The following is a 14,562-nucleotide window of genomic DNA, read 5'->3' as shown; positions in this document are numbered from 1 at the left end:
AGGAAATGTTTGCATCATATTTTATTAAAAAAAGGATCTTTAATCATTGTCTTGTACTATGGTGTTTTCATCTTTCCTTAGTTTCATACTGAACCTGTCATTACTTCTAATTTGCAGACAGCTCTTTGTTTGATGACTAAGTTTGGATTTACTTCTGACTCAACTGAAGATTCTTGATAAACCAGTATGGCACAATTTGTCTGCTTCAGAATCCATGTTTTGTGAGATAATGTGGAAGAATATATGTAAATATTAAAGGTAAATAGCAGAGGGTGGACTTAACATATAATCTCTTGCTGAGTTTTCTTGAAATGCAACTTTAGCTCTATGACATACATGTACGGTCCATATGAAATGATACTGTCTGTCATTGATAGGGGGCTACGTGCTTCTTAGATTTGAGACGAGTCGTCCAAGCATTTCCTGTGATAACTCGCAGTGAAGGGTCTCTTCGTCTGGGTTGGCACTGCTGGCGAGGCCTTGTGTTTGGTAAACACGGCCGCTCATTGCGTCCATCATCTCAACAAGTCATTGGTGTAACACTGCTCGTGCGTTGGTTGGCTTGTGTGGTTTAGATTTGTGCATCGTTACATCAAGGGGAAATGAAGCATTGTGACTATCTTATTGCCCATGACAGGAGCTGCTGACGGGGGGGCAAGGGTTTGTCATTGGTTCAATAAGAGGCACTCGTAGGGCTCACAGAAGGGATTACTTGCGAACTCCACTTTTTCTTGGGGAGTTATTTTGTTGCATGAGCCATGTTAGAAAATGTCAACATGTGATGTCTTTGGTGATGAAAGCCAATCAGGGAAGCGGCGAAACACTGAAGCGCAAAGATTACCCAAACAGGATATCCAGTAGAACTTAGTCGAGAACCAACGTGATAGGCAGCTGAAGGCGAATCATAAAGCAAACATTGGGGATGCACCTCATCTTTGCTCACCTCATCGAAATTCGAGAGTCACATTCCTCATATCAATCTTGTCTTTGAAATTTATTCTGCAACCTGTGTCAACGGGATTTACATGCAAGACTGAAAAAGCAACTTGTTCTGTATCACTTCCACTGATCCTTTGTGGAAGTTGGCGCTTGTTAGCAAGGAAACTCTTTTCACAAGTACCATTCTTATTTTCCAAATAAACCCCAAGGATCACTCTTAGAACCTGCTCAACGCTTTTCGATATCATCAAGACTTTGATCTCCTCGATAATGCTCAATTGGATTTAAGCGGATCACATCATTTGAATCTCTAGATCCTGTCTTCTACAATGGATCTCGAGATGGAATCGTTATGGATTACAAAGGATTCAGGGTCGTCTGTAGACGGTGTCGAACCGTGCAATGGAAACGACTTCTTGGAAGAAGCGTACAAAGAGGTTTGTTGAAGTTATAAATTTAACTATTGCGGACAGGAACCTTTGACCATAATCATTAGGCATTGATTGTAGAACCACCTTGTACAATTCATTGCACAGAATGGTGAATGAAGTCAATCATAAAAATGAGTCCTAGGATCAATCATTAACTTTTATGTAACTAACCCCATGAATAGGATCTGACAAAGAGCCTCCATTTCAAATTTCACAAAACTTTTTGTTCTAAAAAAAATTGAAAAGGTTTTATTAAAATTATGGCACTTTGCAGCCAAAAAGGCTGAATAGTGTACAATTCAAAGGTATATATACATAGAGTATACAGATTAAAAACATCAAACTTGAAATGATGACGAAAATAAAATGTAAGTTGATATGTTATGTATACTAAAAGGAAAAGATGGAATAAGAATATACAAACACTGAAAGGTGGTGGTGGAAAGATGCTTACTGATAAGCATCTTGATTCAAACAATAAAAAATAAAAACAGCAGCTAAAAGCTATTACAACTTTGCTATTGACCAATCAGATGGTTTGATTTCATTAGCATGTAACTAGATTTTCATTGATAATAAGCTTTGTGAAAGTGAGTGAAAATCTTAGGTGAAGTGAAGGCCAGGGCACTATACTTTACTTGGATTTACTTTATTGCGTATGTTCCTCATTTTTTGAGAATTTCTTTCCTTTGCCTGAAGACTTCAGAATTTTTCCATGCAACAAAGAATTTTCATATACAATGTACTACTGGTTGCTTACAAAGAAGTACATTTACAGTGTACATGTAGATTTATTTCCAAAACATTCAATTAAAGTCATGGATTTTGACAGTATACACCATTATTGACCATCATTTGATCTAAAAATTTAAGAAAGGAGAAAATAATTCCCTATAGGCATTGTACAATTTCAACTATATTTAATTTTTGAAATAACAGATAGTGTAAAAGGTTGAGATAGCAGTGTTTGTATTTTGTTGATATCCAACAAAATTATGATTAAACATGGTACTGTCATAATTTTAAAACAGTATAGGGGCAAATATTGGTCTTAGCCATTGGTGTGGGTCACGCACAGTTGTGTGATAAATTGCAAATTTGTCTATTGCCAACCCATCCTCTCATCACATGGTCTACCTTTGTTTAGTCTAATGCCATTTAGTCCATCAACATTTGATCTAACAACCATTTGGTCCAATCATAACTTGTCTAATCACCAGTTCGTCTATGACCACTTTGTTTCATATACCAGTTGGTCTAATACCCATTTTATTTTCATTCATTTTGCCCAATTAACACAAAGTCTAATTAGACCAAATGGTAGATAGCCTAAATGGCTATTGGACCAAATGGTTATTAGACCAAATGGTGAGTGGACGACATGGCAATTAAGGCTATAAATGAGGATAGGGGAGGAACTGATGGTAGACGAAATGATAGTAGACAAGTTCAATAGTAATTGGATGAATCGGCATTAGACCAATTTGAAATAAACCAGTCATGTGATCAAGTTTCAGAATTAAAGATTGCAACGTGATCTGTGATGTGGTAAGACATGTCAATGAGCATCTTTGGATTAGTGATATTTGATATGGACTGATATGGTCAAGGCCTGTAGACTGACTATAGCCTAGGATGACTGGGTCAGCCAAGTCATGTCTGATCTTACCATGGAGCTATTAACAGAGATAGCTCTATGATCTTACTTATTGACCTTCATATGTCTATATCAAGCATGACAGTTGATATTTGTGATATGAATGGTGGAGCTTGGGCAAGCTGTACACCTTATCCCAACCCCCCCCCCCCAAAAAAAAAAAAATAGAAAAAAAAATAGATAAAAACAAATAAAATTCATTAGATATTAAATACATGTAAATAAGAATCAATAAATAAATATAGAAAAAAATGAAATGAAAGAAGAATTAAAACAAAGAAAGTAGATGTAATATCAGAAATGTAAATGAATATGAATGAAAATATCAAAATAAAGACAAATTAATTAATAAAAATAGTTGAATGATAATGATAATTGTGTGAAAACTAATACCATAATAAGATTTTACGAATTTTTAAGTCTTGTCCTCGGAGCTTTTCCTGCTGTTTTAGCTTCCAGAAAATTCAGTCTATGAACCTTTATCCACGCTGTGATGAAATTGAAACGCAGCGTGGATGATTACACACCGGCAGGAAGAATCCCCACCCTTTCCTTAATGTTCTGTTAAGATACAGGATTAATAGTTGTAAGCCCCCAAGATCAAGCTCCTCTGTTGTAAGGTTATTCAATAGGTCAGAGAATAAGTTTTCGGTAACCATGTTAGGTAGCCAGGAGAAACAACCACCAGTGCGTTTGGGAAAAAACAATATTGAAGCCTTATGAACAGGTAGGCCTTTGGTGCACAAAAAAGGAGATTTTTTTTAAAGAAATAATTTCCTCAATTTGAAAATGCATTTAAATACAATAAGAAATGTCAAATCTGGGAATGCAATGTTAGGCAAGTGTAGCAGCTGACTAGAAGGTGACTTTGCCAGATTGTGCATGTAAAGACTGTTAAAATCTGTTTTCAGTTTTGCTTCATCCACCAAAAGTGCCTGTCACTATTCATATTTAATATGTGTATGCCCTTTATCAGATGTGTAGCACATTACATAAATATCTGTGTCATTGGATAAATCTTGTGACTTGAAAACACCTACGTGTAAATCTATTTGGTTGGCCCCAAGCAAATCATGTAAACATATTCATATGTATTTTCTTTTGATAAAAAACCCCTCTTTGCCAAGCATGAAATGGGCTGTAAATATAATGATGTAATCTTACGATCTTTCTGAGATCAATCATTATTGTATTAAAGTTGGGTTTTCTTTTTAAAGAAAACAAAATAAAATGAAAATGAAATATTGATCCAGAGAGGGTGCGAAATGCCCCAAACTTTCATGTAGATTTTCCCAGAGAATAAACATATAAAAAATCAATGTCCACTAAGTTTTGCAAGATTGGAACAAGATTTAGGATTTTTGAAAAGAATATAAATCCACAAAGAGACCCTTACTAATTGGCTTTCGACAGGTTTTAAATTTCGAAACAATTTTCTAATATAAACCCTCAAAGTTGAGCATGCATTTTTTTTTACATCAGCTGAGGTTAGACGAAGACAGTCAATTGCAGTGTTTGAAAGTGTGAATAGATAGCCTATTACATGTTAACAAGGTGTTTCCTGCTGAAGGTGAAATATAGGCCAAATTGACACCTGGGATATGTCAATTTTTAGATGAAGTGCTATTATATTGGTCGGCCCCCTGTGGATAGCGGGGCTATTAATGGTTCAAGGAAAAACTCATGAACATGACTGAGGGTAAAAATAGTCTGAACATCATGGTCCCGTTTCACAAAACTTTAACAAATTTACTTTCAGCCAATCATATTGAAGTATTTCGGTAATTTTTAACTAGTTTTGATAATTTGTCATTGTAACAAGTTTTATGATATGGCCCCCAGGTCTGAGCTTACCTACATGTATGGCTTTGGTGAGTGGATTTGAAAATAAAAATCAGTCAGATTGTCTGTCTAGAAGATGATCAAGTTTTGAGTTGAAGGTCATGTTTTATTTCCAACACATTGCAAGACATACAAGTATTACTTTAATGCTTTTTAACATAAATATCATAAATTAGGAATTTTATCTGTTTAGACATGGTTTTGAAAATGTGTGAAGTATTCCAGTCTGCATTTGAAATTTCTTGTGGTGCATATCTTTCTTTAAGTACACAAATACATACGTATGATATGTACATGTATCAAACTGCATGCACATTCAAAATCGATAACACTATAAAGAAACAGAAGGTTATTGCAGGTCTTAATGATGGAATATGTGCAATCTTTTTGTGGCTTCAGTGACCGTCCAATGGGACAGCTTGGATAGTTCAAGTTGCTTGTTTCGGCCTTCACGGGCTCACTTACAAACAAGTTCAGTTCATATTGTCTTTTCATGACAAAAGAGACATTTTCATTATGACTTCTGCTTTGTCATCTTCCATATTTCCTAGCCAGTGCTGAGTCATTAGGCGGTTTCAAACCGCCTCGATCATAAGAATCCCCGTTAAATTACGAGAACTTTTTAAGGCTAAAAAATACCCGTTAATTATTCCTGCATTCACACCGCCCAGAAACACATCCTTCGGGATAAGTTCCCGAAGTTACGAGCATGCGCAGTGTGGTCTGATAAGCAGGCAAGGCGGGAGATTCAAAATCTCTAGCCCAGCAGCCACCCACCCCAACGACACGCTGGGATAAAAGTTCCCGTAATTTGCTTTCACATCGCCAAAATACCTGCGACCTTGGAAAAATCCCCACGAAAGTTTTCGTAATTTCGCCAAGTACCTACTATTAAGCGGGTATTTTCTTTCGGGGAGATTACGCGTAGTTTGCTTTCACATTACCAAAATACCTGGTATTTTCTGATCGGGGTAAATTTCCCGATCAGAGAATACCTGGAACTGGCGAACTTCGAGGCGGTCTGAAACCACCTATTGAAACAGTGGCAAACTTCATTCTCTCGAGTGTTCTTCACAAACTTTTTTTTTTTCAAAATAAAATTGATGCTTTGAAAGTAAGCGCAATTATGGATGCATGACTGATAATGTTGCTTCCAGACTGACTGCATGACCGTGATCAAGGCATTGATCAAAATAGAAATGGACCGTTAAGCAGAGAAAACGAGATGTCAAACTCTCAAAACTCACTTAATCTCAGGATTATAATGCATTCAAAGTTAATCCATTAATCCCTTCTTAATAGTTGCCATTAGGTTTTTTCATTCAGATTTTTTTAAGTTGGACAATTAGACCCTCTTGGCATGCTTGAACGGTGCCACTTGTTGAAGTATGTTTTCTCTCCTATACATGTATTAACCCATGAAATCAGCATCTAACCTTACCTTTTGAATTTGTATTCTGACTGGTATCTTTCACCTAGACATGGCAAGTGATCTACTGGTATTTTATATGCTTATGATTTTCACATTCTTTTTTTTTCCAATAATTTGAGGAAGACAAAAGAACACACTTGTTTGGGTTTGGGTGGTCCTTTTGGGGACCAACACTTGCCCAAGAATGGTACATTCTGTACCTGAAACCTACATGTACTACACTATTATTCTTCGCCATGGAATCTTTCAGAAGTTACATCGATATTGTGTTTGCTTATTCACTTACATGTACTCATTGGTTGTTTTGTTTTTGTAAATCATTGTATAAATTTCTTCAGTGAAAGACTATGAAATGTATAGAGAATGTACAGCAAGTAAAGTTCTTTCTTTGATTTTCCCCAATCCCATCTCTATCTCCCTCTCCCCCTGTCTATCTCTCTCTCTCTCTCTGACTATCCCATTCTCTTTCTCACCCCTTCTCTCCATCATTTTAGAAGGAGAAGGATGATCTGAAGGAGGAGATGTTGAAGGAGAAAGAAGCAGCGATCCAGGAGAGGAACAAACATTGGGAGGTTGTCATGGAAACAAAACAAAAGGAATACCAAGAATCACTCCATGCCAAGGTATGATAGAAAAGATTTTATTGCTTTCCTAATCTTCTTTGACATCCATTATATTTTCTTTCTTTATATTGTCACCCACTATTATCATTACCTGTCCCAGAGAGTGGGAAAAGTTTAAAAGATTTTTGTTTTGAATGTATGAATCAGAATATTTGAATGTCCAATGTCTCACAATTTCTTTTTAAAGTCCTTAGACAATGCTCTTTTTGGTTTAAAAACTTGAACTCAGTCATGCTCTTTCCAAGCCACAAAGCAGATATAAAACAGATACATGTATATGTTTAATACATGTATCTGATCTGTCTACTGAAACCCTTGTGGAATGGTGATTTAAAATTAGAGACATCATCAAACATCAGAAAAAGATATGTGTATGCTTAAAGTCCCATTCCACTGGCCAAGTGTGGGAGATTGTCCAAGATCTCAAAACATAGCTCCACCTCTAGCATTCCATCAGGAAGCTAGCGAGGCCTATCTGGTAGGACTATTTGAAGGTGCCCAACTGTGCTCCGTCTATGCCAAGAGGGTACATCATGCTGAAAGATGATTTTTCTTTAACATGAAAAAGAGAACACTTGTGAAGCTTTGATGTGTATTCTGTATTTTCCCCCTTTTTTCCTATGAGAAATACAGGGTAAACATATGTTGTACAAAGTGTTGATGTACATGTAGAAAAGGTTTTGGTGTAATGTATAGAAATAGCAAGAAAAAACAGAAATACATTTATGATTCATGTAAAAGATACATGAAGTCTAATTTTTGCAAGGTTTCAAGAACTCATGATAAACCACTACTTCCTGTAAAATCTTTGTGTAATATTACAAAATGGCCTCCTTAGGAAGGCCTCCCATAAAAAGATAGTGAACATTCAAAATGAAAAAAGTTTCATAATTTGATTTCCTTGTTTATAATTCAATTTTTCTATGTATAAGTATGAGAATAGATAGGTACATGCATGTTTCCATTTTCTTCCATCATGTGTTTCCGCCTTCGTCTTCAAAATGGCATTTTCTCTTGCAAAGTTCTTTATGGTGGCTTCGTTTATTTTTTTTCTTATTGAGATCTTGCCAATATTGCATGCCAAAAGACGTCAGAAACTTTCATGTGACTACGCCCCCGAATAATATTAGCTGAAGGGAGCTATTGTTGTAGAGGCACATACATGTAGATTGATAGGCAGTGGGTGTTCATTAAAGATACAACCTTTTTTTCCTGATTTTAGAATTTAGAAAAATTAATGCTTCTTTATACCAACCTGGTTTAAACTTGTTCTATTTTTTTTGTGCTTCTTTAGAAGTGAAAAAAATTGTTTTGTGTCTTATTTCTTTCCCTTTTCTGTGAGGGGGGGAGGGTGGGATTCTACTGATTTTTTAGATGGTGTCCTGCATTTTCTTCTATCATTTATATTTGGGGGCTCCGATTTATTATTGATTGCATATACATCTAGGCCCTCCTTGTATTTTACACAAATTCAGTGTTTCATGTATTTGCCTTTGGAACGTCCAATCTTTGCATCTTGCCTCTCTGAGATTCTGATTTCTTAAAGATAATTTTCCATTATCATATTTGCAGGGGTGGATTTTCTTTCTATTTTGTTGCATTGCTGTCTTTCTTCCCTGCCGTTTGTTGAGCTCTATCTTCAGTCTTCCCCCTTCCCCTTTGTGATTCAGTCTTTGCCCCCTTCCCTCTCTCCTTCTGTCTCTTGTCGTTGTCTATTCGTCCCTCTGTGCCTCTACATGAGAACGTGTGCAATCCTTGTAGCCTTTGTCAGACATGTATTTTTTTGTTTCTTGAAATCTCAACCTCTGTCTTCTTGGTTTTCTTTTCCCTTTTATATTGGCTTATCCCACTCTCCCCCCCCCTCTCTCTCTTTAATGTTCCCTTTCTGTATCTTCAATCATTTCTGTCTCTTTATGTCTTTTTGTCTCTTTTCCGCTTCCCCCATGGCCTTTCCCAATCTTATTCAATTGGCACTGACTCCTTGTCATTCACCACCCAGTGAGAGATCGTGCGTCATTCTTGACATTCTTCTTGACATTTACCCCAAAACGTCTTAATTCCTCTTGAATTAGCAACCTAATGCTTGCCGCGAACAAAGCTGGCTGCTAAATTAGGTTTTAATTAACTCAAATTTCAAACTATAAATAGGAACAAACACATTTTTGTATACCGGACTTGGCAATGTTTGTAAACACACCAGACCTATTTTTGTTTTACAGTAGAAGGACGAGTGTTTGAAAGTCAGAAATTTGGTAAGTCACTGTGTATGTAATTACACAAAGGATACTTCATATTACAAACAATACTTGTATTCTTGTAACTATCAGATGAAAAATAATAGATTTATGTACAGAGGGGGTAAGAGAAGTAGGAGAAAGAGTAACATACATGTAAAAAAAAAGAATATAATATTATGATCCCTCATGAAGAATGTGACTTTGCAACTATTTGATTAATCAGTCTATTTAAAACAAATGAATAAATACAAACACATGAACAAAAAATATGTTTCTGATAAGGCAAATCAATGACTTATTTCACCTGAACCATAATTAGAACTATATGTGGTAATAAGATTGTAAATAACAAGAGAGCACAAAATCGATATTGTTCAGTTTTTGACTGAAAATTTTGAGATTTTCCTTGACTATCTCCAAAGAAGAGAATAGACGAAGGATCTTGGTTGGAACTTTGTTTTAGAGTAGAGCTCATCACTGGAAGGCTTCATTTGTGGTGTACACACGAAGGCCTGTATTCTGAAGTCAGGTTTAACTTAAACCATGGTCCAACCCTGTGCTTAAATTATGGAAAGCCAAACATGTCAAAATTTTGTTTACATTAGATGCTTCATGTGTTAACATGCTTCTATAATGTTGAAAATAAAAATCTTATTTATCCTTCCCAGACAGTTAAGAAAGATTTGAGAATTAAATGAGCTGATACATTGAACCTCTATTGTTAGTGATTTATGTCACTACTGGCTATCCATAGTTACACCACAAGTTTAAACCAGGGTTTAATTTAAAAACCCAAGTTCAGAATACGGGCCTACATGTATAGGTGTGTGAGCTAACTGCATGGAACCCCTTTAGGTTACTCCGCTGCCCCTCTCCAGTGCAGTACATGTACTTCAAAGGTAAATACAGAGTCTCCTGGCTGAAAACAACTATATCTATGAATAAACAGAATAAGATTCACCAAGCAAAATGCTGAAGATTTCATCAAGATCTGATAACAGATAACAAAGTTATTGAATTTTAAACTTTGACAATATTTTGTACAAAAAAGTTATATGCATGTCCTCATGAATATTCATTAGGTGAGCTGATGATGTACATTCCCAATTTCCCTTTTCTTATTTTATTACATAAAGTCATGATTTAATGTTTTCATACATGTGTGTATGACGTATGTCTCCATTATGATGAATTAAGTTTCAGCAATGAATATCTAGTGCATTAAATCAGCCGTCATTCCCTTTTTTTCTTGGAGGAAAAATTTTAATAAACACAATTTCAAGTAATAAAATACAAAAGAATAAGTGGGGATGTGACATCATCAGTTTGCCTATTGAATATTGATGAAGACATGCATAGAACTGTTTCACCTAAATGATGCAAATCTTTAAAAAAGTCTAACTTTGTTATTCCTTGTCTGATCTTGATTAGATTTTCAGTGTTTTGTTTGTCTGTTTTCTCATTATCTGTCCAAATCCCACTTTTATCAACCTGGAGTACTCCTTTAACATCCGTGGCTTTTCTACCTGTTGAACCAAGTGCAAATATCTCAGGAAATTCTCACCTCTAATTGTTACCCCTTGAAGATCAAAGTGATATTGTCACATGATCTGTCTTGCTCCTGGCTGAGGCAAAGGAAGCTGTCCCCAATCAAAAACCAAAGAGAAGGCGTTATCGCATGCCTCGTTAACCGTCGGTTGACTGAATGACGAAAATCCTGTGATCGGTCGGGAAGCTCTTTACAGGAATGTGAATTTTTTTTTACTTCTATGTGATTGGAATGTCTGTTGGTTTGTTGGGCAAGGGAAGAGACAGGATTATTATCAAAATCTTTAGCCAATGGGTAGAAATTGTTTTTGCATTATTGTAAAAGCGTCCTGGGCCTTGTCTTACAACGAGTTGAGATCAGTCTGATTAATCGCAACTATAGAAAGCCAGAAATTCACCATCTTAAATGAGCTAGTCAAACACTGCTTACTATCAAGTATGATGTATACTCATGCATGCATCATTGTCTTGGTAATCAGTTTGCTCCTCTTTGATTCCAAAGGGACATAAAAATTCCCTGCACGAAAAAATTATGACATCTATGGATTTCCATATTTGGGATTGATTAGATCAACACAACTCTTTGAAAGACTAGCCCATGGAGGGTGCTTCATAATGTTGTAAGTTTATAGTAATAACGGTATATTTACCCAGGGTAGCCACTTCAGTTCTGAAAACTTTTCTCCCGTCGGGCCCTGCTATTGTTATTATCCGGCCAAGCTAGGCTAGCTATTCAGGTGCACACAGCTTTTTGAGGAATTACTTCCTGCCGGTACCCATGTAGCTCACCTGGGTCAAGTGCAGCACGCTGTGGATGAATTCCTTGCTGAAGGAAATTATGCCATTTAACACTCTGGTTACTTTTTCTTGTGTTGAATATAAGATTGGGCAGAGAAGTAACAGTTATGATTTCATATTAGAAAGTGTATCTCCATGGATGAAAAAGGGTGAAAATAAAAACAATTTATCATAATTAATAACTCAGTGACTTATTTATTACACCCTAGCTGCCAGACCAAAAGTTTTTAGGGGTTATATCAAGGAATCAACATGCATGTATGCTCTGATAATCCATCCGTTGCAAATCTTTTGGGTCTCACTATTTTCTCAGTTTCCGTTGAATGCTCATGAGGCAATGGACACACACATTGGGCTAGGGTTGCAGATGTGCAAGACACATATTTCTAATGTGTTGTACTGTGTTACTATAGTAATGACATGTGACAGTATGTCAGAATATTTGAAAAATCCTGCAGTGTGAAGTACCACCTTCATAGTTTTTGCCAAATGTTTAATGAGAGTTGATATATTCAAGAATTAATTTGTAAGAAACTTTCTTGTCATTGTAATGACATGTTATGTTGTTGCTATTTTGTCATAATGGCGGTTGTTATCATGGGGGTGGGGGGGTATTATTAACTTTCTATGGTATCCAAATTTGATCAATTCTTGGGTATGGTCATCGTTTGCCATAAATCAATCGAGTAATATTTCACATTTTCTAAAGCTTTACAAATTTTCATTTTTTCATTTTTTTCATACATGAAAGTAATCAACAAAAATTATGCTTACAAGATTCAAGAATTAAGAAAATTCTTTCACTTTACAATACAGTTATTACTGTATGTGATAAAAAAGTGTAATGCAATGGGCCGGAAAGACCCTTACCACTCGCATAGATTTCTAAAAAAAATGTTGCCTAATTCATGATTGAAAGATAACGTATATCACCATTAGTACATGTACATGTATTTGTCCTCGTCCTACATTTTATTTTTGTCATATGCTTAGCCCATATTTCATTGCACACGACTTCACTGAAGCCATTTTGTATTAATACAGTGATAAGCTGTACGTCTTACACTTTCCTTGTATAGAATGCACTCTCAATAGGTGGTTTCAGACCGCCTCAAAGTTCGTCAATTCCAGGTATTCTCTGATCGGGAAATTTACCCCGATCAGAAAATACCAGGTATTTTGGTAATTTGGTAATAATGAAAGCAAACTACGCATAATTTCCCCAAAAGAAAATACCCACTAAATAGTAGATACTTGGCGAAATTACGAGAACTTTCTCAGGGATTTTTCCAAGGTCGCAGGTATTTTGGCAGTGTGAAAGCAATTTACGGGAACTTTTAGCCCAGCGTGTCGTTGGGCGCGGGCGCCGAGGGTGGCTGCTGGGCTAGTGATTTTGAATCTCGCGCCTTGCCTGCTTATCAGACCATACTGCGCATGCTCGTAACTTCAGGAATATATCCTGAAGGGTATGTTTCGGGGCGGTGTGAATGCAGGAATAATGAATGGGTATTTTTTGGCCTAAAAAAGTTCTCGTAATTTAACGGGGATTCTCATGATTGAGGCGGTTTGAAACCATATTTCTTTGGACATGTGGTTTTTTCGTCCCTTCTGGTGATGAAACTGATTTTCAAAATGACCCTGTGATTTCCTCATAATTTCCCTCTTTCTTCTCCCCTCGCCCTAGCTCAAGTAATATCCTTCAACCTCCGTGAGGGAAAAAGAGAGGATGCCGAAAATAGAAATTGAGCGATCTTTATCGGTGAAATATCGCTGATGCTGATGCTGAACTTGTAAACAAGGCAGGTTCCCGTGAATGACAGTGTAAGAAATGCTAGGGGTTGGTGATATGAAAGTTTTGACAAAGAACATTGAACTTTAATCGCTGTCACAAATTTCAACGCAAAGTTCTGCACATATTTTGCATTATGATTTATAGGAATTTCAAATTGAGAACAGCTTGGCTACCTGTTATTTTGGAAACATTCATCAATATGTAGTTAGCAATTTTTTTTTTTGAGGGGTCTTTTCAGTGTTTCTTGGTTGCTGGTGTTTTGAAACCTTAAAAAACAAAATAAATGAACACTCTCAGATCGAAACACTTTGTAATTGCGTGTTCATTCCACCAATTTCATGTGGACACATTAGTTTCTTGTTTGAAGCAGGATCATCTTTTTATACCATATCAACTCATCGTTGTTGTTTGACGCATAGGAGATGACGATTTGAAATTGTCCTTTGTCTCCGTATGAAGTGTTAAAATTGTTAAAACAGAAAAAATAAAGAAAAGTGAAGACTGAAGTGTCTCTTTTTTAATGAACTCATTGGCAAAGTAGACTGGAAGATTTGAACTTGTCTGATCTTATGATGGCTCAAAATATTTCAGTTCTTCGGAGATAAACAAAATGAACTTTGGAAATGTTATGAATCTTACTGGTCATCTCATAAAATGTATGACAAAATGGAAATGAAGTATGATATAGTTTAAATTGTATGATTCATTATGTTTAATAAAATGGATAATCGGACATGACTTGGTACAATCTGATAGCATCCCATGTGTGATAAAAATGAAAACTAAGTTTTTGAAGTCTGTTAAAGATCTGAAATCAACATTTAACAAAATGGATGCTAAAGGTATCAAAGATGATCTATTCTTATTTGTAAATTAGAAGTGTTAAACAAAATTGACATGGAAACTAAAAAATGGTGTGATCTGTTATCAGCTAAAATGTTTCAGAATTGATCAGATGCTCTTTAATTTAAGTTTGCTCTTTATTGGTTTAAAGATCATGTCAGTTCATATCTTGTTATATCTTGAATTATGATGGCATTGAGGTGCAATAGATGTTATGTAGGAAGTGGTTAGTCTACTTGACATATGATCAGATCATCTTGATGAAGTGTTAATGAGCGTCCTGCGTATAGCCCCTTTCACAATTGGAGGTGCGACTTCTTACAACTATTGCGATTGCATGCAACATATATTGTGACCAATGATCGTATAACAATCGCACAAGCAGTTGTGAAAGCCCCGTATCAATCAACAAGCAGGGGA

General features: G+C 36.0%; 1 protein-coding gene across 1 annotated transcript in view; it reads left to right on the top strand.

Moving 5' to 3' along the window:
- The window catches only part of LOC121426658 (golgin subfamily A member 4-like), a 66,330-nt gene that overhangs the window by 34,474 nt on the left and 17,294 nt on the right, over window positions 1-14,562 (top strand). The window contains exon 12 of the mRNA XM_041623029.1: window positions 6,796-6,924. Within this exon, the coding sequence (XP_041478963.1) occupies window positions 6,796-6,924 (129 nt within the window). The remainder of the gene's footprint in view (window positions 1-6,795; window positions 6,925-14,562) is intronic.

The sequence above is a fragment of the Lytechinus variegatus genome, chromosome 13 (genome assembly GCF_018143015.1).
Source record: "Lytechinus variegatus isolate NC3 chromosome 13, Lvar_3.0, whole genome shotgun sequence".
In the NCBI taxonomy this organism is placed as follows: domain Eukaryota; kingdom Metazoa; phylum Echinodermata; class Echinoidea; order Temnopleuroida; family Toxopneustidae; genus Lytechinus; species Lytechinus variegatus.
Note: the sequence above shows the minus strand (reverse complement) of the source record. Positions and strands in the feature narration are given on the sequence as shown.